Raw genomic sequence first — 27,500 nt, 5'->3', positions numbered from 1 at the left:
CTGTTGCTGCTTGTTCTCGCAGATAACTCGTGTACCAATCTCTTTGCCTCTGATTGAGGATCATAACATGTGCACCTCGGGGCTGAGCGACTGGTAGCTCACCTGACCCGTTGCCATAGTTCTGTAAGGGTGGTTTGGTGGTCGAAGGACTCATCATTCCAGCCACTTTTCCTGCTTGGCACTTTCCTTGGCATCCCTGACAGCCTCCCTTAGGAGGGCTAGGTTGTCAAGGGTTCTTTGCCTTTGGAATTGTTTTCGGCACATGTTTACTCTGTGGTTGACCTTCTTAATCTTGTATTAAAGTACCAGGCGTCTTTGTGACCCCTGGACCCAGGCCAAGTTTTAGGTATGTTCTGTGAGGCTGCATGATTTATGGCATTGATAAGTCTGACTTCAAGCACTTCCACATTTTCACTTTGTGGGGGTTCATTGCATCTAAGACATTGGGCCAAGGTGTCCTGAAAGCCTGCCAGTTGGCCTTGTCTGTTTTCCATCTTGGATTTGGTTGTGGCATTTGGACTAGGCCAGCATCCATGAGGGTAGTTAAAGTGCCATAGTGGTCACTTGTGACAATCTCATTGACACACCAGCTGGTTCTCTCTACCAGAGCCGCAGTGGAGCATGACAACATCAGTATGCCTTGATCGCATTATTGCTTGGAGGATTGCATTCCTTGAATAGAAGCCATTGATTTTCCACTATAGTATGTCATGATGTTACTTGGTGTTAATTACATCTGAGATGTCATTGTATTTGGATTGAGAGGTGTCGGAGTCTGACAACTCCATTGTGAAGTCCTTGCTGATTGAGGGATCTTCATCTGAATTTGGGCTGTTTGTTAGGCTATCCCTGGGTCCACTGGGGGGTGGAGAGCCTTTGGTAGCTCTGACTTTTGTTAGTTTAGCTTTTCTCTCTTCAGGCTTTGTCTGTGTATCTATCTTTTTCTGGCACTGGCTGCATAGATTCAGCCTGCTTTGGCTCTGCCTGTGAGGGCATGGAGAGGAGTGGAAGACGCCTAGGGCTAAGCGAAGACCACAGTGGTGGATTGTATCAAGATTAGCAAGGAGGGAGGTAGTGGCAAAGGAGTAGATATGGCATCAATAATCGAGAGTGGAGAGGATAACATGAGGATGAAGGAGAGTTTTGTGATCTGAGCGCCAGGATATATGGGAGAGAGTGTAAGATTCGGTAGCAGTGGCGAGCTTCTTCTTTATGCCATATGCTAAGATGGTTAAATCATCAACATATGGTGTTGATTGGGCTCCTAATGGTAAAACTGAGACAGTGTTATTAATGACAAGGACTAAAGTGGTGCTGAGCACGCTGTCTTGTGGGATGCCTTTGAACTCAGGAAATGATGATGTGGAAGAAGCAATTTTGACCTGGAAAGTGCATTTAGAGAGGAAAGACTTTATAAAGACACCTGTTTCCACATATTCCTAGGGAGGACAATTGTTGGAGAATATGGTACCGCCATGTAGTATCATATACTAATACAGATTCATGGCGTGCTAATGCAGTGTAATATGTCTCAAAATGAGCAAGTGGGTCAGCTGTACTTCAGGCACGGCAGAAAGCAAACAGAGAAGGAGAGAGAAGATTGTGAGATTCAAGATGCCATATTAAGTGGAAGTTAACCATTCGCTCTAGTAGTTTGCACAAGCAGGGTACCTAATTTATTGGGTTTCAAGAAGAGGAGGATAAGAGCTTCTCGCCAATGAGAAGGAAAATTTCCTGACATCCATATGTGGTTGAAAATAATTAATAGGAAGGATAGAGAGGAAGATGGAATGTGTCAGAGCATACGGTAGTGAATACCGTCAGGACCTTCATGAGTGTTGTGGCACGACTGTAAGGCAACGTTGAGTTCAGAGGAAGAAAGAGGAGCATTATAGGACTCGGCAGAGGATAGGGTGAAAATGGTAGGAGTGCATTCCCTGATGGTCTTAATAGAAGAAAAATGTGGAAAAAGGCGAGAATCACTAAAGACCTGGCTGAAATAGTCACCTAGTTCATTAGCGACTTGGAAAGGATCAGAGTGAGAGTATCTTAAATATGAAGGATAGGGACTAGATAGGGGGGGGGGGGGGGTTGCCTAATAGTTTATGGTTCCGGCGCCAAACAGTTGAGATAGACGTAGATGTAACTGAGAAAATTTCGCCAGCTATTTGTTTTACTATTCCGGATTGTACAACGAAGACAAGCGGATGCTCTTTTAAAGAAGATATGGGCTAATAGTTGATTAGGAGTGCCTCGTTTGTAGCGGTAACTGTTCCAGGCTGCACTTTTTAGTGTAATCGAAATTCCACCATAGAACACAATTGGAGGTATAAGTTCTTGAGGTTCGAGGAATGGCTGTATAGGCAGCTCTTAGAACTGTAGTAGTGAAACATTTTATCATATCTGGAATGGACGAGAAGGGGGATGGAGGGGTAGGAATAGCAGAGTGAAGTGAAAGTAGACCAGTCGGCTCTATCAAAGCTCCAGTGCAGGGAGTTAGGAGGACTGGAAAATGCTCACTATAGGGAGGGTGGTCTAGAACTGACCAATGGAAATCTAAATGAATAAAAGGGGACCATAGAGAGAGGTCAATGCATGAAAAAGATTGCGTGTGTACGTCAAAGTGGGGGGGGGGGGGGTCTGAACTAAGAATATGGTCAGTTGTGGAGAGGAAGCGTTTTAGGGAGTGGTCATGAGAGTTGGTGATTGAATCCCCCCAAAGAGTGTGGCGGCAGTTAAAATCAACTATGAGGAAAGATGGCAGGAGTTGTCAAAGTCAATGGGGTGGGAAGGGGTGAAGTAGAACTGCGATCCAACGGCGAAGAAAGATCCGAATAACTGACTGTGCACAGAGCAATGGTTTGGAAGGGAGGTATGACATAAGGTGTTTTCTGATGGATAAGTATCGACAAGACATAAGGTGTGTGAAGTGTGAAGAAGAGACAAAATGATAGTTGGGGATTGGTATAGGAGGATGTGTAAGAAAAGTTTCTTGGAGGCAGATAATGGATGGATTATAAGAAGAAAGGATATGACAAAGGTCAGGTCTATGAGAACGGAAACCGCGAATATTCCAATGTAAGAGAGCTATACAGTACGTGTTTGAAAATTTGGAGGAGAAGGAGCTAGAGGGGTGAGATAAGGAATGAGAGGGGGAAGGTGGTGTTGTATCAGGAGGGGTATCAAGAAGTGAAGGATCTTGGGAAGGGCATAGTTGTGACATATGGGATTCACGTGTTTATCAAGGAGGGAGTGGAAGGGATAGAGGGGATAGTGGGAGGATTAATGTAGATGGAGCTGGAGCTGGGAGGGAAAGGGCTGTGTTGTGAGGGAGTAGAAGTTAAGGGTGTAGTGAGAATATGAGTAGGAGGAGGATGGATATCAGCAGTCACTTAAAGTGTGGAGGGAGCAGATGTTGTGGAATTTGAGGGTGGATGAGGGGTTTTGGCGTCAGTTTGGGACTCAAGTAGATGGTTTTGAATATCTTCAAGAGTTTTTGTAAAGGACTTGGTTAGAGAGTTTTGCAAGACAAAGGTTTTCTTGTGAGGGGGAAGAGGAGGCTGGTGTTTGAGGAGTAGAGACAAAGGTAGGTGAAGGGGAGTGTGTGGTAGGGGAAAGGGGTGGAATGTTTAGTCTGGCTGCTGCGGGTAGTGCGGGGATGGGGGAGGGTGTTGGGACTGTAGTAGAGATTGGGGTGTCTGGATTTAGAGTGGCAAAAGAATTTGACTGAGGAAGGAAGAAATGGGGAAGTAAGATGTAGAAGGGACAGGTATAGGGTAGGGTGTAGGAATATCTTGGGAGGGAGGGGGATGGGCAGAGCGAGCAACATTACTGGAGTACGGAGTGAGAGAAAAACCTCATCGACGTGCTTCCTCTCTGGCTTCACGTAGAGTGAGTCCAAGTCTGAATCTGAATGTTGCTACCTCAAACTCAAACTCATTGGTGGGGCAGCCCCTATAAAATACATTATGGGGGCCACCACAGTTGGCACATGTGTGTGACTCTGCAGAGCAGTTTGATCGGTTATGACCAGGTTGGGCACTTAGAGGGCATCGGGCTGTGGAACGGCAGTGTTTGGCAGGGTGTCCTAATCGCCAACAATTTTGACACTGAAGGGACAGGGAGGGATTCTTTATCAATGTAAACATTAAAGGGGAGGTCATATCTCCGGAAAGTAATTTCGGCAGTGTTGGAGGGGTTCTTAAGATGACCTTTAGGAGAAATGAAGTAGCACTGTACTGATGTCACATCATAGTCCATGAGGCAGGCAAGCAAATCTTCTCCACAGTCTGACCAATTTTTGTTATAAATAGGACAGTTTGCTGGGGAGATACGAGAGTTCCAGTACAATGGTTAATGGTTAAAAGCAAAATAAATGTGCTAGACATCTAAGGTCATGTAGCACTATAGTTAATGTTAGTGAAGGGTGGTTGGGTTAGTGATTAGTTGTTAAAGCCACAGTTTGCACATGTGCGTGATTGTGCAGAGCAGTTTGATCGAGTATGGCCAGGTTGGGCACATAGCGGGCATCTGGCTGTGGAATGACAGTGTTTGGCTGGGTGTCCTAAACGCCAACAATTTTGGCACTGACGAGGAGGAGGTTGATATGGTCGGACAGGTAGGGATTCCCCACCTATGTAAACATTAAAGGGAAGGTCATGTCTACGGAAAGTAATTTTGGCAATGTTAATGGATTTCTTACGATTTCCTCTGGGAGGAATGGAGTAGCATTGTACATATGTTGCATCATAGTCTGTGAGACAGGCGAGTAAGTCCTCTCCACAATCTGACCATTCTTTTTCATAGATTGGGCAATCTGTTGGGGAGATAGAGACAGTTCCGGTGCAAGTAATGAGGGTTGGATGAGGTTCTGTAGGGATGGGATTACCACATAAATCAGTTAGTTTTGTTAATGCTATAGCTTGGTTTTCAGTTGTTACTGTGACGAGACGGGAGTGGTCGGGTCGGCTACGGAAAGAGACTTTGCCTACTTGTTTTTGGAGGCATTGTTGGAAGAGGAGGGTGTTTTTAGAGTAGGGAGTTGTGGGAGGGATCACGAAAAATCGGTCCCATTTGGCTGGGCTAAATAGAGTATTTAGGATTCTTGTAGAGGTGGGGGTAGAAGAAGTACGGGGACGTGTGGAGGAGGGAGTAGTGTTGAGGGGGGTAGTGTTATGGGGAGGTGGGCAATAAGGTTGTGAGGTAGTAATAAGGGGAGATGGGGTGGTTGATGAAGAAGGTTATGGGAGTAAAGGTGTTGAAGTTGAGCATGTTGGGAGAGTAGAAATGTCTCCTGGGGGTTGGTTGTTGATTAGGGTTGATACTGTACTAGTATGCATTGATGATGGGGTAGTAGTTGCAGTGTTCGGAGCCGTGGTCAAAGGGGAGCTGGGATTGGGGCTATTTGATAAAGGGGCAAGCCTCATTGCCCCTAAGAGTGGGGTTACGTCTTCATTATTGGCCATGATAAGCCTGGAGTATGTTGGGGAAAAAAATAATCCACCCCTCAGGGTCCCCTTGAGGGGTAAAGGCCAGGTATGGCAGGGGAATACCGTGCCCATAGTTCCCTCAGGCCGTTCAGGACTAACAAAGTCAGCCTTTCATCCTTTCTGCACTGCTCTAACACCTTAGGAGGTGGATAGTAAAAGGGATTGGTGAAGAAACTGAAACGAAAAGTATGAGTGGGAAAAAAGACCATGCAAAATTAGTGGAGTCGATGGCTGAGTCCCAAGATTGAGGAGTTCCCCATCATTGGGTCTCAGTCTTCGTCTCCTAAGCCCCCCCACGACAACAATGGGCAAAGGATTGGGGGGGAGTTCCAGTACAAGTATTGAGATTTGGATGAGGTTCTGTGGGAATAGGGTTGCCAGAGAGATCAGTTAGAGTTGATAATGCTATAGCTTGGTTTTCAGATGAAACTGTGACGAGACCAGAACGATCAGGTTGGCTACGGAATAAGACTTTGCTTACTTATTTTTGGAGACATTGCTGGAAGAGAAGTGTGTTTTCAGAGTAAGGAGCTGTGGGAGGATTTGGCTGGGCTAAACAGAATATTTAAACTATTTGTAGAGCTGCGGGTGGTATAAGGACAGGGACGTGTGGAAAAGGTAGTAGTGTTGAGGGAGGTATTACAGAGGTGGACAATAAGGTTGTAAAGGAGTAATAAGGGAGGATGGGATGATTGATGAAGAAGGTTGTAGGGGTAGAGCTGATGAAGTTGAAATGCCTCCTGGAGCTTGAGTGTTGACTTGGGTAGATAATGTGTTAGTAGGCATTGAGGAGGGGGTAGTAGTTGTAGTGTTCTGAACTGTGGTCAAAGGAGAGCTTGGGGTCAGGAAACTCTGAGAGAAAGTTGATGGGGCTATTTGATGAAGAGGCAAGCCTCATTGCCCCTAACAAGGGTATAACATCATTATTGGCCATGGTAAGCCTAGAGTATGTTGGGGAGATAAAAGTCCACCCCTCAGGGTCCCCATGGCTCCCTCAGGCCATTCAGGATTGGCACAAAGTAAGCCTTTCATCCTTTCAGCATGGCTCTCACACCTTAGGAAGTGGATAGTAGAAAGGATTGGAGAAGGGACGGAACCAAAAAAGCAGGAGGGGAAAAAGACTACAAAATTAGTTGAGGAGAGGGCTGATGACCAAGGTAGGGGTTGATCCCCTACATTGGGCCTCAGTCCCCATTTCAACAAACAAGGCATGGGGGGGGGGGGGGGGTCAAGGAGACTAGCTTACAAGAATAGTTGGAAAACTTTCCGCGCATGTCACACAAAAAGTACAGTAAAATAAGTGTGTGGAGTGGATACCTATATCACCACGGGGGTCCAGGGGGCAAAGCCCCCTGACTAGGCGCATTTAATACTACGGTGGTCCAGGGGGCAGAGCCCCCTGGCTAGGGAATATATAGATCGTATTGTATAAATCCCACAGGGTTAGGTTAGGTTGGTTTATTGGTTAGGACGCATTATACGATTACCACAGGGGATCTGGATCATATGAAATCCCGTAGATTTTTTGCTTTGGTTCCCGTAGAGTTTTTCGAAAATTGGCGCGTCGGTCCGTAGACTTTCAAAGGTGGCGGCAATGTCCGTAGAGTTTCATTTGCCGATTTTAAGCGTTTTTTGCACATTTCTGTTCTCTATTTTGCTTATTTAAGCCTGTTTTACCCCATAATTTCCCTGATCTACTTCATGCCCTCCCCTGCTATCGGGACTTATCAAATCACATCAAGATTGTCAGCTGGAGAATCCGACGGAGATTATCATCAGATTCGTTCTAATCCCACGAGGACAAATCTGATGATATAAACATTGTAAGGGAAGACCCGATTGTCATATTCGGAAAATTAACCGAATAGTTTTCCCAACATAGCTACATTTTAATACTCTTATCTGCACTCCAAGCCATGCATTTGTATTCATTTGTATTACATTATCTGGGTCACTTAAACAATACAAATGTGAAAAGGATATGAAAACACCTGGTGGCTCATAACACCTAATTTATTATAAAAGGATATCTAGAACTACACTGGTATATTTTTCACATTTTAGTGTTTTATACGAAATAGCAGAACCTTCAGAAATTTATAATAAACTGACAAGTGACATCAAATACTCTTTCCAAGTCACTGGTTATAAGGCTTGGGAAAGATTACGGCTCTAGTGATGGGCTCCAAAAAGTGTTGAGGGTGGTCAACATGCCATCAAGCTCTCTGTTGAATCACAAGTTCCCACAGAAAGGAAGGCATTCAAATATGGATCAGACTACACAAACACTCAAGTACCCTCCTTAATTAGTGAAGTTCTTGTCGTCTGTTTTACATAATATAAAGCTTAGGAATTGGGGCCCATTACTTGGTAATGCTTCACCAACAGAACAAGTCAGTATCCACTTCCATATCTGGAAGATTAGCAACAAAGCAGGAAGATATTTTTTTTTGTAAAACTTCAACAAAATAATACGAACAGTGAATGATAATTAGGCTTGGCCCTGGGAATCTCACTTCTAAGTTCTCTTCTATCAAATCTTCATTATGGTTTCCTACCTGATGTACCATCCCATGAACTTCCCAATTTCAGACGTTTCTCTCATATGCAGGTCCATGGGTCACAAGCTCCATTTGAAAACTTGCCTGAGGCCCACATGAAAAATAACTTAAATTCATATTTTATCCCATGTAAGTGCTATACTAATTGTGATATAACTGGAGAATTATGATACTATGCAACACTGAGCTACATTATAAAATGATCACTGGAAACCCACTGCTTACTGTTATCAGGTCTTGCTTGTAAAACTGTGTGGAGTATGAACTTGAATAAACGGTGAACTAAAATAGTCACACAAAGAAGTAAAGCCCAGTACCTGTTTATCAACATTCCCTGCACTCAAAAGCAGACACTCAAAAAGGTTTGACAATTAAATTTGCAAATGTGTTGTAAAATTAAGCCCAATAACTCAGTTATTACATTTCCCTGCTCCTCTAAAATCATTTACTGTTAACCAAAATAAATAAAGGACACTTCAACATTCTGCCTCACAAGTAACTCCAAAAAGTACTCTTACACCTTTCATATATACAAGTAATAAAATTAGGGTCTATCACAGAATTTAACAGTTGATGTATTTATACATCTATAGTAGAAAGAAATGCTCCCTGCTGACAAGAATTTAGGACTTCTTTTCATGAAAAGCAGTTCCCAAAGAACATTCAGAAAGGACTTCCTTCCAATACCAAGATGCAACTTTCAGACTGTACCATTCACAGCGATTTACCCCAAGTTTGGCTCCATTTCTGTCCAAGACAATTATAGGACTTGTGAGAATGGTTGTTACCTGCATACTAGAATCTCAATCCAGTTTCAGAAGACATTGCAAGATAAACTTTTCAGGTGATAATGTTGGCCCTTATGTTTGCATTTTCACTCTTTGGTTACCCTTTTTGAAGTGATCATTCAGCCATTCTAAATATCACAAGCTCTGTTTGAAAACTTGCCTGAGGCCCATATGAAGTATGTCAAACTTTCCTCTATTTTATAACAAGCATTAGGATAGTTTTATCTCCACAGAAGCCAACCAAGGAGCAAGAATCACATAAAAGGTAAATCATAAAAGATGAAGATTACTTTTTTATAGATAGAGAAAAGATCAAAATATTACCATCTAATTATTTTTCACCTATTTTCCATAGGTGTCACAAATGACTGTTTCATCTATCATGATTTACTATTATTTCAATTGTTCAAAGGAGCAGCAGGTTCTACACAGCACTACAGTCTTATTTTTGCAGGTCTCTCAAGCTTGCATACTTTAAACTACCACATTCAAAGCCACCCCTTTAACATCTGTAATTTTCACATTTATAAATCTATACACTTTTGTTTATGTTCATTGCAATGGCTGGCATGGTCACATATAAGCATGCTGCTCAGAGAAATACATGCTGCAAGTAAAAATATATTTTAGTTTATTTAAACAATGATATATCTATTGTTTATGTAAAGGTCACACTCATATATTAACTTTTTTCCCTTTCCCTAACCCTCAAGCCAGAATGTATTCAAACAAAATTTCTCAATAGAAAAGCAAACATTTAACATTATGATCTAATTCCACCTGTCTTTCTTGGTTACCTTGCAGAATAAATTTACTTGTTTTCCAAACACTATTTCAAAGAGAGTAGGAGGAGAGAGGAGAAAAAAAATTAAAGATGAAGAGAAGAGTGAGAAGAGATGAAGGAAGAGAGGGGAGAGAGAAAATGAAAGAAGAGAGACATATGAAAGACAGTGAGACAGTAAAACAAACACTGGAACCATTAGGTGTGTGGTTAATGAAAAACTGCAAGTGGAAATGAACCATGATTTCAAGAATAATTCAAAGAACCCAATATCCAATGTGGATTTTATCATTTTTAACTTAATCCATGAATCTACAAGTTACTATAATGAATGACTATTGAAATCGTGGTTAATTGCTAGATATGCATGCCCATTCTGAGAATGTGAAACTGTGTGGATTGGTTTAACTTTCAATTAAACTAAGCAACAATCAAGCATCTTAGCCATTAAAACAAAAATTACTTTGTACAAACATACATAAATGTTTGTGATCCAAACTATTACAAACAATTCTTCCTTAAACTCTTCCTTACACACTAACTCTGGCTTGCTAGTAAACATGTAGCCTTCCTTACAGTTTGGGAATGCAAGACACAGATAGTGTTTGGAAATTCTGGTTTCAGTGTAACACTGTTTAAAAAAAAAACATTGTCTCCTCTCTCCAACATAAAGTCTGGTGAAAACACATCTGATACAGAAATCGCTGGTTACTACATCTCCAAAACGTAATAACAGACTTTTTACTATGTGTGGTTGTGAGTGTCAGACAGTAAACCTGTTCTTGGCGGTGGATCCAGACTTTAGCATGGTATCTGTGTGAGCTTGAAATCCAATGCTCACCTGCCTGGGGATGTTTAGACGAACCTTCAAGACTTGACTGCAAAACATAAAAAGAAAAAATTAGTCTACATTAAAAAAGCCATACATACAATCTACATTTTTGATTTACTCCTACAATTATATTCTAATCAATAACACCATATAAAAGTTAAGATACATAAATGCCCAATCCCAAATTTATTATATGACTGAACAAGTTAGAAAACTGGAAACAACCAATGTTCATTTTCTGGAAAAGACATGTATAAACACTCAAACATATAAGTGTATATTAATGGCAGAGATAAATAGATAATGAGAGGAAAAAGAATGCTTATAGAAAAGTCCACTTCAGCCAAGGTCACACGAGCATCATGCTGACAACAAATCTGCGATATGTACCCACATTGTCATGAATATTGCAGCTTATTCATTTAGAGGAAAATAGCAATCACAACAGCATCTTCAACACGAAAAATGTTAAATAATTGCAATTGCATTCTTAACGGAAATAACTTTACAATAATCAGTTTTGCATTTTAATCACAAATTATTTCCGACTTACTATTATATCTACTATTTTACCATTAAATCTGAACTGGCCTACAGTCATGACAGTATCACTTTTTATAAGATATTCTAATCTATTGTGATGTACACCTAACCTAACTTCTACTGCTGCTTCAATATACTTGTCTTCCTTTGCCTGACTGAACTCTTACATTTCTATATGGTATACTAACTTCCATATGACTAAAATATTATGGACACTGTAAATCAAATATGTAATACATTATATTTCTAAAGATGTAATTCTGCAGTGTGTATGTATTCAATATTCTCCAATGGGGGGGAAGGGGGGGATACCTGTACATCTGAAGAATTGCCCATGAAATATTAGGGTCTGCAATATAAAATTAACTCTCATTAGCCACTGACAATGGGTGATGTCTTTTTATGCTATGGTGAAAAATCTCGGATAGTGGGTGCCACCAACTACGTCACACATCCATGTTCTAGTAACTGGTATCACTCGTTGAGCACCTGACCATGAGATGGATAATTGACCAGCCACAGAACAGTGCACACACTAATGCAGACCCATTCTTGCTAGATTTTACCAGATATTTTACCCCTCATTTGTATTTTTTATAATGTTTATGTATCAACATACACATGGGGATGTCCAAATGGTGAAGGAAGGTACTTGCAATAAGTACATATGATATACCTACACAACTCCTCGTGGATACCAACTTGATATAAATTTAACTAATTTCATATTTGGATGCAATAATGAAGCATGCATATAATGGAAACTTTTCTGAATCCTTTGTAAATAATTTTAAAATATTTATATTGTAAAAACTACATATTTTTAAATCAATTAAGCATATGTTTCCTAAACTTCTCATTTTGTTTGCCTTTATTAAAGTTCATGCTTTAATTGTGTGGGACACTTAATTTTTCATTTCTGGAGAAACCTTCCCCCTCATTTGGGTATATCCCCAAAATATGCATCTTTAATGCATATGCCATATATTTATATATTTATTGAAAATTGTATGTCGCATCAACACCTAAGATCACTAGTGGCGTATTCAAAATATAGCAGTAGCATGAGGCTTGGGAGCAACACCTTCAGATAAGGAAATGCTAAATGACATCAAAGGTCATATGGCACTATGGTAAATTAGAGTAGCAAAAAGGGTTAGGAATGAGTTAATGATTAGGGTAAAGTCAAAGGTTGAACATTACTAAAAGGTGTTTTTTTTTTTTTTTTTTTTTTTTTTTTTTTTTTTTTGAAATCTATGGATCTGTCAAGTTTTTGCAAGCAATATCCCATCTATTATGCAATTAAAATACAGTACACATAAGAATGGATTTTTAAAATATATATATTCTAAACATTATATAAAACTAACAAATAGAAAATTTGACAATCCTGACATTTTTGAATCTCATTTTTCTTGGAACCACCATTATAAACAATGCATGAATAACTCGACAGGCTCTCACTGAACCCAGATTAGGACATACAATCAAATTGGGCCCATAAATATGCTGGGGACTTTTGAATTTTGATTCCATTTATCTTTTGGCTAATATCAATCAGCAACAAGAAACATAACAGTACTGAATATTTTCAAGTATTCAATATTTTCAATTATTTACCTTTTTTTATTATTATTACTTTTAATGCAAAGTTTACCTATTTCCTTTTCATCTATGATATTACAAGAACTATAATCCTTATAGTAACTATGATATTCTTTTCCTTTCCCTTTTTTGTCTGGGGAGGGGGAGAAGGGGAGGATCCCCAAATATTTTATACAAAAATATGCACAACATTAATGCAAAACATTTTTTTTCTCTCTCTTTTTTATTGCTTCTATCACTTAAATAAATAATATATGGCAACAGTCAGGTGGTGCTTACTGCCTGCAGCAAAGAAGTTTTGGTAGACTGCACACCACTATTCTGTAGTACTCTCACCATGTGGGTAGGGTGAACTAGGAAAGTTCAGACTTGTGTGGTGTCAAGATATACACAATTTTTCTACATTTTCTCAGTGTGACCATGCCTTTACACTGGTTAAACATGATGTAAACAAAGAATTTATAGATATCTTACCTTTAAAATCCTTAAATATACATGCTTCCCTCCAAGAATTTGTTTTGAATCCTCAAGTTCTTAGTCTCTTACCTATACTGCATTTTGGCACTTAAAAGTCCTAAATCAAAGTAATACTATGCACACCTTATTCAAGTTAAAAAAAAAAAAAAAAAAAAATTTCACTTCACACTAACTATTATTCATATTCAACAGGTTGATACTTTTCATTTAATCCTATAAACCTTTAAACATACATTTTGAAGAGAATACAGGGAAAAATCATCTAGGAGCATTTACATATAACTAGATTATTCAATTGGAATTTATTTTAGGTAGCCTTCCAAACAACTGAATTGAAGAAGTACAAATAAATTTATTAATCATACAATTTTCTTCAGTCTTCCAAAAATGCAAGTTCACATACAGATGAAAATCTATTAAGTAATTTCATTATTAATCTACAAATTGAGAAACTCAACATTGTAACTAAATATTAAAATAAAAGATAGATTAATAAAACAAGATCACTTATCTTCACTAAGACGCTGCATTCACTTTCACATTGAAATGGCTTGAATGAAACCAAATACTTCTACACTTGAAAACATTAATAAATGTTGGAGGAGAAAAGGGAAACAAAAAAATATAAGCAAAAGAAAACAAGGGAAAAATAAAATAAATAAAAATAATGAAATACACGACACCTATTTCCTATACTGCATTTATTGGAAATACCTTTCACCTTGTCTGTGCTGCTGCAATATCTTTTGAAAAAGTTTTGAATGTGTACAAAAAGAAGGACCTCTTGAACAAAAACATCAACTTCATAGAGAGAGGAGAGGGGGGGGGGGGGGAAAGAAAAAAAGAAAAATAAATAAATAAATAAATAAATAAAATAAAATTAGAAAAAAGTGAATACAAAAATTAAATTAAATGAAATAAAATAAAATAAAATAAATCCACTATTCAGAGGATATGCCATCTAAGAAAATAATCTCACATAGTCTCCTTACTAAATCATGAAAAAACTCCCCACGCAAAGGAAGTTTTAAAAGGCTTATGATTTTAAGTAAAACAAATATATTTGAGCAGTAATGTAAGTCAATACTTAAATTTCTCATCAGATTCTATTACACCAGAGAAGATATAATAAATAAAAATCCTATTAGGTAAAGCACTTTGGTCACATGTAAAGATCTTAAATTGTGAAGAGGCATCTTATTGCTGAGCCTGTTTTCTGCTGGGCGGCAGAATGAGCTTGGTAGTGAAGAGCTACATGATTGTAGACCTTCAACTGGGATTTACATTTCTCGCTGAAATGGGAAACCAGCAACCTATTATAGTTCTAATGAAATCTTTGATAAGCTATATAAATTGTTCATGGAATTTTATTTTTTTCAATGTATCTAGACTTAATGTCGTTTTTTGTAGATGGCTTTCCCTACCTAATAAACAAGCTCAACAAATATATAAGTGGTTACTTTTAAGAATATTTTCTTTACTGTATAGAAGACACACACCTATCTCTCAGATATCTTCAGAGGTAAAAATATTTTGTGCACTACTGCAATAAATCACCAATATAGTCCAAATACTAAATTTATTGATACATAAATTACTGTGTACTAGTAGTGTCCATCATATAAAAAAAAGCCCTGCCATTAAGCACTGGACAACAAAATTGCTATCAAACTTGTGTTAGATATTTTCTTAATCTATCAATTACTACTTTGGTTACTCTGAAACTTAATGAAAGGGCAGGTATATTAAGAATCTGTGCTTAATTGTGCATTTATAAAATATATTGAAACAAAAAGTTACTTTGGGTTATTTAAAATATACTTAACCTATTGGTGCTAGCTACATGCACTGGCCACTGTAATTTTGTTCTTTGAATATTGTTTACACATAGATGGCTCTACTAATGCTTAGTCACCAGGGAATCAATCAGAAGGCCTGATCTTAATATCCCAATTCTCTATTTTTTTTTTTTCCCTAATACTTTTTCATTACTCTCATTATCATTATTATTTTAATTATAAAGCTACTAATACTATGTTACATATTTTTTCCCCAAAAAATTGAGGAAAAAGGCAAGATCAGGTAGACCTGTAAATTGACTTCTTAGTGACGAAGTCCTACTGCAGCCATCAATGTGTAAAACAAAATTAATAAATCAAAATCACAGTAGAGTGGGTATATGTACAAACATTCCCAGCATCTATGGGGATAAAGATCACTACAAGTAGAGTGTCTACGTCCATTTTCAATCTATTCCTGTGGTTCCATTGAAAGAATAACCTCCCACCCTACACACACTGGTACACTCCCTTACCCTAAACTTATCCATCCATCCCCACATCCTCACACTCTTGTGAATCCAAATGCCTCCACACAAATGAAACCATCCAGCCCCACACCCACTCATTCCTACCATTAACCCCTTGGTGAAGAAAATGGGGGAAAAAAAAAAAAAAAAAAAAAAAATCTACCCTCTGACGATCAATGACAACGCGCGGAAGTTTGGTACACCAAGCCAAATCACGCTTTGGCGCGCCGCCGTGGCGTACGGCTGTACGACACATTTCGAGCGGTTTGTTTTGACCCGTCCTTAACCCCTTGGTTAACACAGTCCCTCACTCGCTCCTTCCAAAACACAGTCCGTCCCTCACTCGCTCTCTCCTTCCAAAACACAGTCCGTCCCTCACTCGCTCTCTCCTTCCAAAACACAGTCCGTCCCTCACTCGCTCTCTCCTTCCAAAAACACAGTCCGTCCCTCACTCGCTCTCTCCTTCCAAAACACAGTCCGTCCCTCACTCGCTCTCTCCTTCCAAAACACAGTCCGTCCCTCACTCGCTCTCTCCTTCCAAAACACAGTCCGTCCCTCACTCGCTCTCTCCTTCCAAAACACAGTCCGTCCCTCACTCGCTCTCTCCTTCCAAAACACAGTCCGTCCCTCACTCGCTCTCTCCTTCCAAAACACAGTCCGTCCCTCACTCGCTCTCTCCTTCCAAAACACAGTCCGTCCCTCACTCGCTCTCTCCTTCCAAAACACAGTCCGTCCCTCACTCGCTCTCTCCTTCCAAAACACAGTCCGTCCCTCACTCGCTCTCTCCTTCCAAAACACAGTCCGTCCCTCACTCGCTCTCTCCTTCCAAAACACAGTCCGTCCCTCACTCGCTCTCTCCTTCCAAAACACAGTCCGTCCCTCACTCGCTCTCTCCTTCCAAAACACAGTCCGTCCCTCACTCGCTCTCTCCTTCCAAAACACAGTCCGTCCCTCACTCGCTCTCTCCTTCCAAAACACAGTCCGTCCCTCACTCGCTCTCTCCTTCCAAAACACAGTCCGTCCCTCACTCGCTCTCTCCTTCCAAAACACAGTCCGTCCCTCACTCGCTCTCTCCTTCCAAAACACAGTCCGTCCCTCACTCGCTCTCTCCTTCCAAAACACAGTCCGTCCCTCACTCGCTCTCTCCTTCCAAAACACAGTCCGTCCCTCACTCGCTCTCTCCTTCCAAAACACAGTCCGTCCCTCACTCGCTCTCTCCTTCCAAAACACAGTCCGTCCCTCACTCGCTCTCTCCTTCCAAAACACAGTCCGTCCCTCACTCGCTCTCTCCTTCCAAAACACAGTCCGTCCCTCACTCGCTCTCTCCTTCCAAAACACAGTCCGTCCCTCACTCGCTCTCTCCTTCCAAAACACAGTCCGTCCCTCACTCGCTCTCTCCTTCCAAAACACAGTCCGTCCCTCACTCGCTCTCTCCTTCCAAAACACAGTCCGTCCCTCACTCGCTCTCTCCTTCCAAAACACAGTCCGTCCCTCACTCGCTCTCTCCTTCCAAAACACAGTCCGTCCCTCACTCGCTCTCTCCTTCCAAAACACAGTCCGTCCCTCACTCGCTCTCTCCTTCCAAAACACAGTCCGTCCCTCACTCGCTCTCTCCTTCCAAAACACAGTCCGTCCCTCACTCGCTCTCTCCTTCCAAAACACAGTCCGTCCCTCACTCGCTCTCTCCTTCCAAAACACAGTCCGTCCCTCACTCGCTCTCTCCTTCCAAAACACAGTCCGTCCCTCACTCGCTCTCTCCTTCCAAAACACAGTCCGTCCCTCACTCGCTCTCTCCTTCCAAAACACAGTCCGTCCCTCACTCGCTCTCTCCTTCCAAAACACAGTCCGTCCCTCACTCGCTCTCTCCTTCCAAAACACAGTCCGTCCCTCACTCGCTCTCTCCTTCCAAAACACAGTCCGTCCCTCACTCGCTCTCTCCTTCCAAAACACAGTCCGTCCCTCACTCGCTCTCTCCTTCCAAAACACAGTCCGTCCCTCACTCGCTCTCTCCTTCCAAAACACAGTCCGTCCCTCACTCGCTCTCTCCTTCCAAAACACAGTCCGTCACTCACTCACTCTCTCCTTCCAAAACACAGTCAGTCACTCACTCACTCTCTCCTTCCAAAACACAGTCCGTCACTCACTCACTCTCTCCTTCCAAAACACAGTCCGTCACTCACTCACTCTCTCCTTCCAAAACACAGTCCGTCACTCACTCACACTCTCCTTCCAAACACAGTCCGTCACTCACTCACACTCTCCTTCCAAACACAGTCCGTCACTCACTCACTCTCTCCTTCCAAAACACAGTCCGTCACTCACTCACTCTCTCCTTCCAAAACACAGTCCGTCACTCACTCACTCTCTCCTTCCAAAACACAGTCCGTCACTCACTCACTCTCTCCTTCCAAAACACAGTCCGTCACTCACTCACTCTCTCCTTCCAAAACACAGTCACTCACTCACTCACTCTCTCCTTCCAAAACACAGTCCGTCACTCACTCACTCTCTCCTTCCAAAACACAGTCACTCACTCACTCACTCTCTCCTTCCAAAACACAGTCCGTCACTCACTCACTCTCTCCTTCCAAAACACAGTCCGTCACTCACTCACTCTCTCCTTCCAAAACACAGTCACTCACTCACTCACTCTCTCCTTCCAAAACACAGTCACTCACTCACTCACTCTCTCCTTCCAAAACACAGTCACTCACTCACTCACTCTCTCCTTCCAAAACACAGTCCGTCACTCACTCACTCTCTCCTTCCAAAACACAGTCTGTCACTCACTCACTCTCTCCTTCCAAAACACAGTCACTCACTCTCTCCTTCCAAAACACAGTCACTCACTCTCTCCTTCCAAAACACAGTCACTCACTCTCTCCTTCCAAAACACAGTCACTCACTCTCTCCTTCCAAAACACAGTCACTCACTCTCTCCTTCCAAAACACAGTCACTCACTCTCTCGTTCCAAAACACAGTCACTCACTCTCTCGTTCCAAAACACAGTCACTCACTCTCTCGTTCCAAAACACAGTCACTCACTCTCTCGTTCCAAAACACAGTCACTCACTCTCTCGTTCCAAAACACAGTCACTCACTCTCTCGTTCCAAAACACAGTCACTCACTCTCTCGTTCCAAAACACAGTCACTCACTCTCTCGTTCCAAAACAGTCACTCACTCTCTCGTTCCAAAACACAGTCACTCACTCTCTCGTTCCAAAACACAGTCACTCACTCCCTCGTTCCAAAACACAGTCACTCACACTCTCGTTCCAAAACACAGTCACTCACTCTCTCGTTCCAAAACACAGTCACTCACTCTCTCGTTCCAAAACACAGTCACTCACTCTCTCGTTCCAAAACACAGTCACTCACTCTCTCGTTCCAAAACACAGTCACTCACTCTCTCGTTCCAAAACACAGTCACTCACTCTCTCGTTCCAAAAAACAGTCACTCACTCTCTCGTTCCAAAACACAGTCACTCACTCACTCGTTCCAAAACACAGTCACTCACTCACTCGTTCCAAAACACAGTCACTCACTCTCTCGTTCCAAAACAGTCACTCACTCTCTCGTTCCAAAACACAGTCACTCACTCTCTCGTTCCAAAACACAGTCACTCACTCTCTCGTTCCAAAACACAGTCACTCACTCTCTCGTTCCAAAACACAGTCACTCACTCTCTCGTTCCAAAACACAGTCACTCACTCACTCATTCCCCCCCTCAAACAAAAGCACTTTCCCTCGCTCGCTCACACATATTTTCTCACTCACATACATTCAATCTCACAAACACTCACTCACTCCCAGCAACACAGCTAAAGATGGCTATGACATAAATACATACCATCTGTGGTGAGTGGTTATTCTCAAAGGATTGAAAATAATCCAAGTAACTCATAACTTCAAAACTAAGTTACAAACTTAAAACACAAACTATTACAGAATCTTCGCCAACAAAGAAGCTACTCCAGTTTAATCCCCAGGCTATACAATAATGCATTCATGAAACACAAAGTGGAGGAGAGAATGGGAGACAATTTCTAATTCAAACAAATTTCAATTTTAGAAGCTGAAGGCCAATCAAATTTCAAAATTGCTGCCAGAGCATTGTAACAGTTTTGATTAGTTCATTATTCTTATTCTTATCACCATCATTATTCAAAATTATAATCATTTTCTTTTTTTTCCACTTTATCAATGGTTGTGTTTTAACCATTCAATTACCACACATTAACAGCACCCAAATAAATTGCATGTACCATACTTACTACAAACGTACTGTACCATCTCCACATAAAACACAGTTTACACAGTCACCTCTATCTTACAATTCTCAGGCTTAAAATGGCCTAACAATTTTTGTAGAACTGAAAGAAAACTTATTTTTCTGGTGTTTAAAAAAACTCAAAATATCCTTTAACAGAAAATATGAAATTGCAATATTATTATTTACCATGAATATTCCCATCCTCACCTTTATAAACTTGCAAGGTTCTTATATAATGTAGATGATGAATGGTAAAACTACCCTGTAGATACTATAGTAGAAAAACCCACAATGCAAAAACTAGATTTATTGAAAATGAGACTACAATTTCGAAAATCCACCTGGATTCCATCTTCATGTCTGAAGAGGAAAGGGAGTGGAGGGGGTATAAAAGAGAGAGGAGAGGCAATGCGGTAAACAGAGCAGGTGAGGACAGACGAATGGAAGCGAATGGAGGTCAGATATGGTCTGAGGATCAGGCTGACTATAGGGTGGCTAGCATGAGGGAGAAGGCAAAGGATGTGGGAAGCAAGAAGATTATCAGCAGGAGAAAAGCCACTGTTCAAGTTGAAATTAGGCAGCTGCTTTATTTAGGAGGACTCCACCAGTCTCTGGGTGTGGACATCATTGGAAAGAAAGATAATTCGTGCCACTGACCAGTCCATCTGATGGCCTATGTCTCACTGATGGCAAGAGGGCATTATTGCATCTGTGACACCCAGTACCTGGATGGAGAGATCAACTTCCTGCATACTTCATTCTTGAAACCAGGCTACCCTCATCATGTTCTTGACATCGCGTTATCCAGAGCACAGCATACCTTCTACCACAACTCTCTCTCCTAAAGAGACTCCTCACCTGCCTGTCCTCAGACTGCCCTACACTAAGGAGATCCACTCTCTCCGTTGCCCTCTTCACCCTCTCAACTGCAGGCTGATCTTTTGCCAGGTAAACACACACAGTCACAACCAGTCCCCCTTCTACCTCAAAGGTGGGTAGCTATGCTGTTCCTTGTGCCTCCTGTGATAAGCAATACTTTGGCGAGACAGGTGCTAGTCTCACTAAGTGTCTGTTTCAGCATAAGTATTCTGTATGCAGGGGGGACAACAACAATGCCCTCTTTTGCTATCAGTGGGACACAGGCCATCAGATGGACTGGACAGCCTAATTTCAACTTGAACAGTGGCTTTTCTCCTGCTGACAGTCTCCTTGCTTCCCACATCCTCTGCCTTCTCCCTCATGCTGGCCACCCTGTGCATAGTCTGCCTGATCCTCTGACCTTATCTGACCTCAATTTGCTCCCATTTGTCTGTCCTCACCTGCCCTGTTTACTGCATTGCCTCTTCTCTCTCTTTTATATCCCCTCCTCTCCCTTTTCTCTTTAGACCTGAAGATGGAATCCAGGTGGATTTGAAAACTGTAGTCTCATCTTCAATCTATCTAGTTTTTGAATTGTGGGTTTTTCTACCAATGTAGATCTTACCACAATTTTCTTTTAGCATAAAATATTCTTTGAAAATTGACAAATAATAAACTATTTCTAGCTTGTATACCACTTGTACACTTTGTATTAAATTTCTCCTTGCTTATATTTTTTAATACTGATATGCATTTTACCTCCTTCCCCCAACCAACTCAAATTAACCTCTTACTGCCAAGTACCATGTATGTACATGCCATGGTATCCCTGAACTCTACTCCATGTGGCATGTACATACATGCCATGAGTTTTTTGTTACAACTACAGCAAAATACGATTTATATCAAGTATACAAAATCAGTGAAATGGCACAATCTGATTAGTTGGATAATTCAGAAAATAAGTCTGTCTGTCTGTCTGTCTCAAACTAACAAATGTGATACTTATCTGATATAGTTATAAATATATAAAACCAGTCTATGAGCAGAGAACACTATATCTATATAATATAACCCTCATTTAAAACTCATTTTATAAGAAAAATTGAAAAAATGCAGAAGAAAATTCAATAAAAACCTACAGTTATAACCCATGATAGCACACACTGCTTACTTTATTCAGAGTAGAGTGAATAATGATCAGTTATGGAACGTGTACAAAAATTTTTTTTTTACACTCAACTTGCGAGAAAATATGGCAAATATAGACTTTAGAAAATACAAAAAATAAAAAACAATTTCTTTAGAGACAAGGAATGCTGCTTTTCTGCAAGAGTGGTCACACACACTAGGCAGAGGACACGAGCCACCACCGGCTGGGCACAGGCCACTGATGAGTAACATCAATGACTTCTACCACATCTCTATAAAAGGTAACAAAACCAAGTCCCCATAACTGTATTAATCTGAAAAAAGTATATATATGTAACTGAAAAGTAATTTCAATTATATATATATATATATATATATATATATATATATATATATATATATATATATACACACACACACACACACATACTTTTCTTTTTCTTCTTTTCCCCCTTTTCTCTTTAAACTTTGGAGTGCGACTTAATAAATCAAAGTGCTAATCTTTTTCTTTTCCCTATATTCCACAAAATCAGTCAAATCTTTCCCTGAAGCTAATGCCTAATTCAAACAACTCTGGTGGGTGCTAAGATCTGCATCACTTACCTTGAATAAAATCAGTAATCATTCATGGATCATGTCAATAATTAGCCATCTTCATCATAATTAGGTTGAAAGAAGTATATAATAAATACAGCATATTCCAATCTCTACAGTGAACAAATGAGAATTGTTCAAACTGTAAATTATTTAACACCATCTATTAAGGAGAAGTTTCATCCACCAAGGAAATACCTTTTACATACAGGAAGTAAACTAGTGTTTTCTAGAATACAAAAAGCTACTTATGACCGACTTTTGAGTTAGATTTCTACATATATGAAATAGTTGCATATAAAGGTGGTTATTTGTGCTTGTGCAATTTCAACACTAATACTAGACAACTGAAAAACATTTCCTTAAATACTAACCTATACTAGTACTGACAGCCCAAATAATACAAACTAAAGAATTCATTACTTATTAGTAATACTTTATTGTACAACACCAAATATAATCATGTGCACAACACACTATATATTCATACAACTTCTAACCTGTTCAACAGTATTCACTGTAGTTTTGTTTTGTGAAATGTCTACAAGTAGATGGCACAGGTGCTCAGCTACCAAGTAAATCAGTAGACCTCAAAACTGAACCGATTTCACCTTTCTTTGAGTTGGGGTGGGATTTGTCAATAATGATGGTTATTTTAGATATTACTTACAGCGATACAAATTGAACGATTATCTATAAAATTAAAGGAAAAGGATAAAGGTGACATTAGTAATTGACTCCTTTGTGACTAAGTACTTGTGGAAAAATCTGTAAAGACAATTACTAACTAAACTCAGAGGGGGCATGACATGTGTACATATGCTATCCCAGCAGCAGGGGCTTAACGCTATTGCTGCCAGGAATAGGTTATGTCCACTGTAGTTTTGTTTAGTGAATTGTCTCTACAAGTGTTCAGTCATCAAGGAGCCAATTAATAGGTCTACATGACCTCACCTGATTCCCTATTTCCTGGAGTTTTCAGAATTCTCCCTCCCCCCTTATGCTTTTACTAATGATACTATCATTATTGACATTATGACTATTATAAAGTATATATATATATATATATATATATATATAAATATATATATATATATATAAATATATATATATATATATATAAATATATATATATATATATAAATATATATATATAAATATATATATATATAAATATATATATATAAATATATATATATATATAAATATATATATATAAATATATATATATATATATATATATATATATAAATATATATATATATATATATATATATATATATATATATATATATATATATATAAATATATATATATATATATATATATATATATATATATATATATATAAATATATATATATATATATATAAATATATATATATAAATATATATATATATAAATATATATATATATATAAATATATATATATATATATATATATATATATAAATATATATATATATATATATATATATATATATATATATATATATATATATACACACACACACATATATATATGTATAGAAAAAATCAAAGAAAAGGGTAAACAAGCAAGGTAGGTCAGACTACTAATTGACACATTGGTGACTAACCAACTATGGAGCCATCTATTTGTATATACAATAAACAGACAAAACTCACAGTGGACATGGCACATGTGTTCATACTCTCCCCATTGGTATTGGGTTAAAGAAAATGCTGGTATGGTCTTCAATCTTGAACTCATAAATCATATTCACTGAACCTTCAAGTTTGAACTAAAACTGCTCTATCTTTGCTTCCAAATCAACATGTACTTACCCAATTTTAAGGATGCTATCATTCTTTTTTGCATCAGCTGTCCACACACCAATCTTGTCGCCCTTGCCTCTCACATTAACAACAGCTCCACACACTTCATCACTATGCTCTTCAAAAGATTCTCCAATCATTAGCAGCAGCTGCAAGATAGATATGAGTTATAATTGTTGGAGGTATTAAAAAAATGTATATAACAATCCTCCCTGACCAGGCCTCGAACCTAGGTCTCTCCGGGTATGAAACCGGAGGGCCAGTACTAAACCAACCATGACACATGGCCCACTATGCGGAGTGTGCAACTAGGATCTAACTAGCTCCATAGACATTACCTATCTACTCATATATGAGTAATGATAGCGAGGTTTTATAGACTCCCTATGGGCACTCAGAGGAAATTGATTTATACCCGAAGTGATATAGGTTCGAGGTCTGGTCAGGGAGGATTGTTATATATCTATATCAAAGTGGCATTGCATTATTCCATCTTAGAAAATTATACAAATTATAATTCTGGGTAATAATAATAATAATAATAATAATAATAATAATAATAATAATAATAATAATAATAATAATAATAATAATAATAATAACAATAACAAATACAAATCAAAAAGGAAAAATAACTACTTACCACCTCCATCCAAAAGTTGTCAAGTTCAGTGGATCTTTGTTGCTTGTTGAGATTAATAAGCCATCGACCTCCTCGGCAGTTGTGTTCATCTTCCCACATGGGTTTAATCCCTTGCTTGAACATTGAATAATCACAACCTACTTTCAATCGCGAAGCTGGTTCAATGTGGTTGTACAACCTACAAGACATTAAATTAAAAATGGTTAAGAACTAATTACAACAAATATAAAATATATACCACCACAGCAAATCATTTCCCATGCTTAAATCCTTTGATGTTAAAACAAAGACAATGCAAGCGTTTATACATTAAACAGGCCAAACTTACGCCCAGAAATCCTCAACTGTGTTGAAGCTAGCAATCTCAACTTGGCAATCTTCCCAACTGCGATTGCTTTCAATTTTGAAGAACCAGAGGGTCCAGGTGTTCTGTAGGGGATGTTTGATAAGCATATCTGGGGCAACTGTCTTCTGCCCTCCTTCCTCTTCACCCTTTTTCTGTTGTGATTTATCATTCTGTAATAGAAATAAATACAATAAGAACACTGAACAGTTAAGCAGCAGTTTCAATAATATCAGATTTGGATGAGGCCTCAAATTACTTCAAGCAGCATCAAAATTGGCAAAACCATCAAAATGTTTTAGAGAATGAACCTATTTATGTCACTTACTATATTAGTAACAGGTTTAATGCAGAATTCTTTACCAACACATTGAGGTCACCAGGGAGATAAGAAGTACCTGCCCTGTGAACCCCCTCCTTTCCCCATCCCTTAATTTGACAAAAATAGCAGATCTGCATCCCTTCTGCCTGCCATCTGCCTTGTCCTGACTATACTTCCTAGGTTCTCTTGCTCCCTTTTCACCATTTATGTTGTCTCTTCAGCTGAAGATATCTGGCCTCTGACCTCAGTGAGTCTTGATTGTGAGGTTTTCTATAGGTCTCTCAAAATCCCTGTCTCCTGGCACATTACATTTTTTGCTCTGTCCTCTAGCAAGGTCAGTGACAAGGTTGATTTCATGCTGTATAGACAAGGGTTCATCATCAAAAGAGACCTACATGGCTGACTAAATAGGACTTCAACTGTCACAACCATGAAACACCTAGCCTGGAATTCCACTAGGATTTGCTGCTTTCAGCTATATTTATGAAAGCTTGGGAGAATACTCCTGGTAAGCTCATGTTCTTTGGTAAAAAAAAAAGAAAAGAAAAACAAGAGAATATCCTGTGCCACTTCCAATTCTCAGACACACCCCCTCAACTTGTAAAAAAAAAAAAAAAAAAATAATTAAAAAAAAAAAAAAAAAAATGCTTTGAGAATAAAGATTTACATTTTCATTCTATTATTTCAATCAGCTAGACTTCTCTATCTTCTAAATGAGTAGATGCAGCAACAACCAGAGTGGGTGAACTGCTTATTTTGGCTACTAATGGGTATGCATCCAAAGCTGATCTTGAAGCACTACTTATCAATGGATCCCCTAATCTACACTGATCATCCCAGAGATCATGCATTGGGATCAGTTTAACCAACAAATCTGCAAACCATGTATGAGGAAGCTGTGGCCAGTAATCTAAGTGTTATAGTAGTAATGCTCAGCAGTGTTCCCTCGGTCTCAACAGATATCCTTCAACAAGAGCATATGAAATTTCCAGAAGCACTTTCAGACTGCTTCCTGCATCCTGTGCAAGTAGGTTAGGTTCAATCTGAAGGTATATAAGCTCTTTGTCAATGATAGCAAGGGTTTGGACTACTGCTGTGCCTTCTAAATTTACGTGGGCCCGGAAAAGGACTGCGTTGCTACATGCATGAAGGCAATCATGGACTGACAACACAGGCTTCAACCCACTGTTGCCAGGAAAATGTAGTGTTCACTTTATTTCGCTTTTGTGAAATGTCTTTACTCAGCCACTAAGGATTTAAATAGTAGTCCTGATTTCTCCTTTCCTTTCCTTTCCTTTCCTTTTTTTTTTTTCTTTTATCTGTATAGATGCTGCTATTTCTTTTTATTTCTATTACCAACATGACAATTATTACACTAACATTTCTAATAGCAATACACGGCAAAGAATATTTCCAAAAATCAAGGAATTGACTAAGTATTTTTGGAGCCATCTATCTGTAAAGACAAACTCAGTGTGCATAGCATGTCATAGAGGTTATCCCTGGCAACATCAGGTTAATGAAAATGATATGAAAGGAGCAGATGTTTAACAAGCTGCCTATTCTTATCAGGTCTCTCATAATTTCATCAAGTGTTCCATTGAGCTGTTTTACCTGCTTCTGTGTATAATGTGACTCTGTCCCATCAAGTGTTTTCAAACACATCACACGCAACAGTCAGGTAAATGTGTGTGAATGGTTTCCTTTTTTTCTATAAATATTCTTATGCATTTATGTATGTACTTGACTCAAACCTAGTTTCTCTCTTAAAAAAAAAAATCCCTTACCACAATTGTTTAAAAAACATTCAGTGTCAAGTCAGCAAGGAAAATAGAAACACACTGCTAGAATGTAGGCCACCTGAGTGGAAACACTACCTGTTGTCATAAGGTAAAGGACTGATTTACTAGTTTCCCTTGGTCTTTGTTAATTTATTATACCATAGAATTACTTTTCATTTGTTAAAACACTTTGGAGTGCTAAGAAAGTTATAGCAGTTACCTCTCTCATATGTGAAGATATTTCCTGTATGTATGTATATATATATATATATATATATATATATATATATATATATATATATATACACATACAGGTAATTAGAAGACTAGGAATAGAGTAGGAGATACT

General features: G+C 39.2%; 1 protein-coding gene across 3 annotated transcripts in view; it reads right to left on the bottom strand.

Moving 5' to 3' along the window:
- Nucleotides 1–7,484: 7,484 nt before the first annotated feature.
- Nucleotides 7,485–27,500, bottom strand: part of LOC125038515 (eukaryotic translation initiation factor 4E-like) — a 61,065-nt gene continuing 41,049 nt past the window's right edge. For 2 of the 3 annotated variants that reach the window (XM_047632021.1, XM_047632004.1), the window contains exons 2-5: nt 25,034–25,221; nt 24,706–24,883; nt 24,072–24,211; nt 7,485–10,497 (exon numbers count right to left, since the gene is read on the bottom strand). In XM_047632021.1, the coding sequence (XP_047487977.1) occupies nt 10,383–10,497; nt 24,072–24,211; nt 24,706–24,883; nt 25,034–25,158 (558 nt within the window). In that variant the 5' untranslated portion in view covers nt 25,159–25,221 and the 3' untranslated portion in view covers nt 7,485–10,382. Of the gene's footprint in view, nt 14,369–24,071; nt 24,212–24,705; nt 24,884–25,033; nt 25,222–27,500 lie in introns of all 3 variants that reach the window. The other variant, XM_047632012.1, reaches the window with a different exon arrangement.

Source organism: Penaeus chinensis, chromosome 3 (assembly GCF_019202785.1).
Source record: "Penaeus chinensis breed Huanghai No. 1 chromosome 3, ASM1920278v2, whole genome shotgun sequence".
NCBI classification, from domain to species: Eukaryota; Metazoa; Arthropoda; class Malacostraca; order Decapoda; family Penaeidae; genus Penaeus; species Penaeus chinensis.
This window is presented reverse-complemented; position numbering and strand designations above follow the sequence as displayed.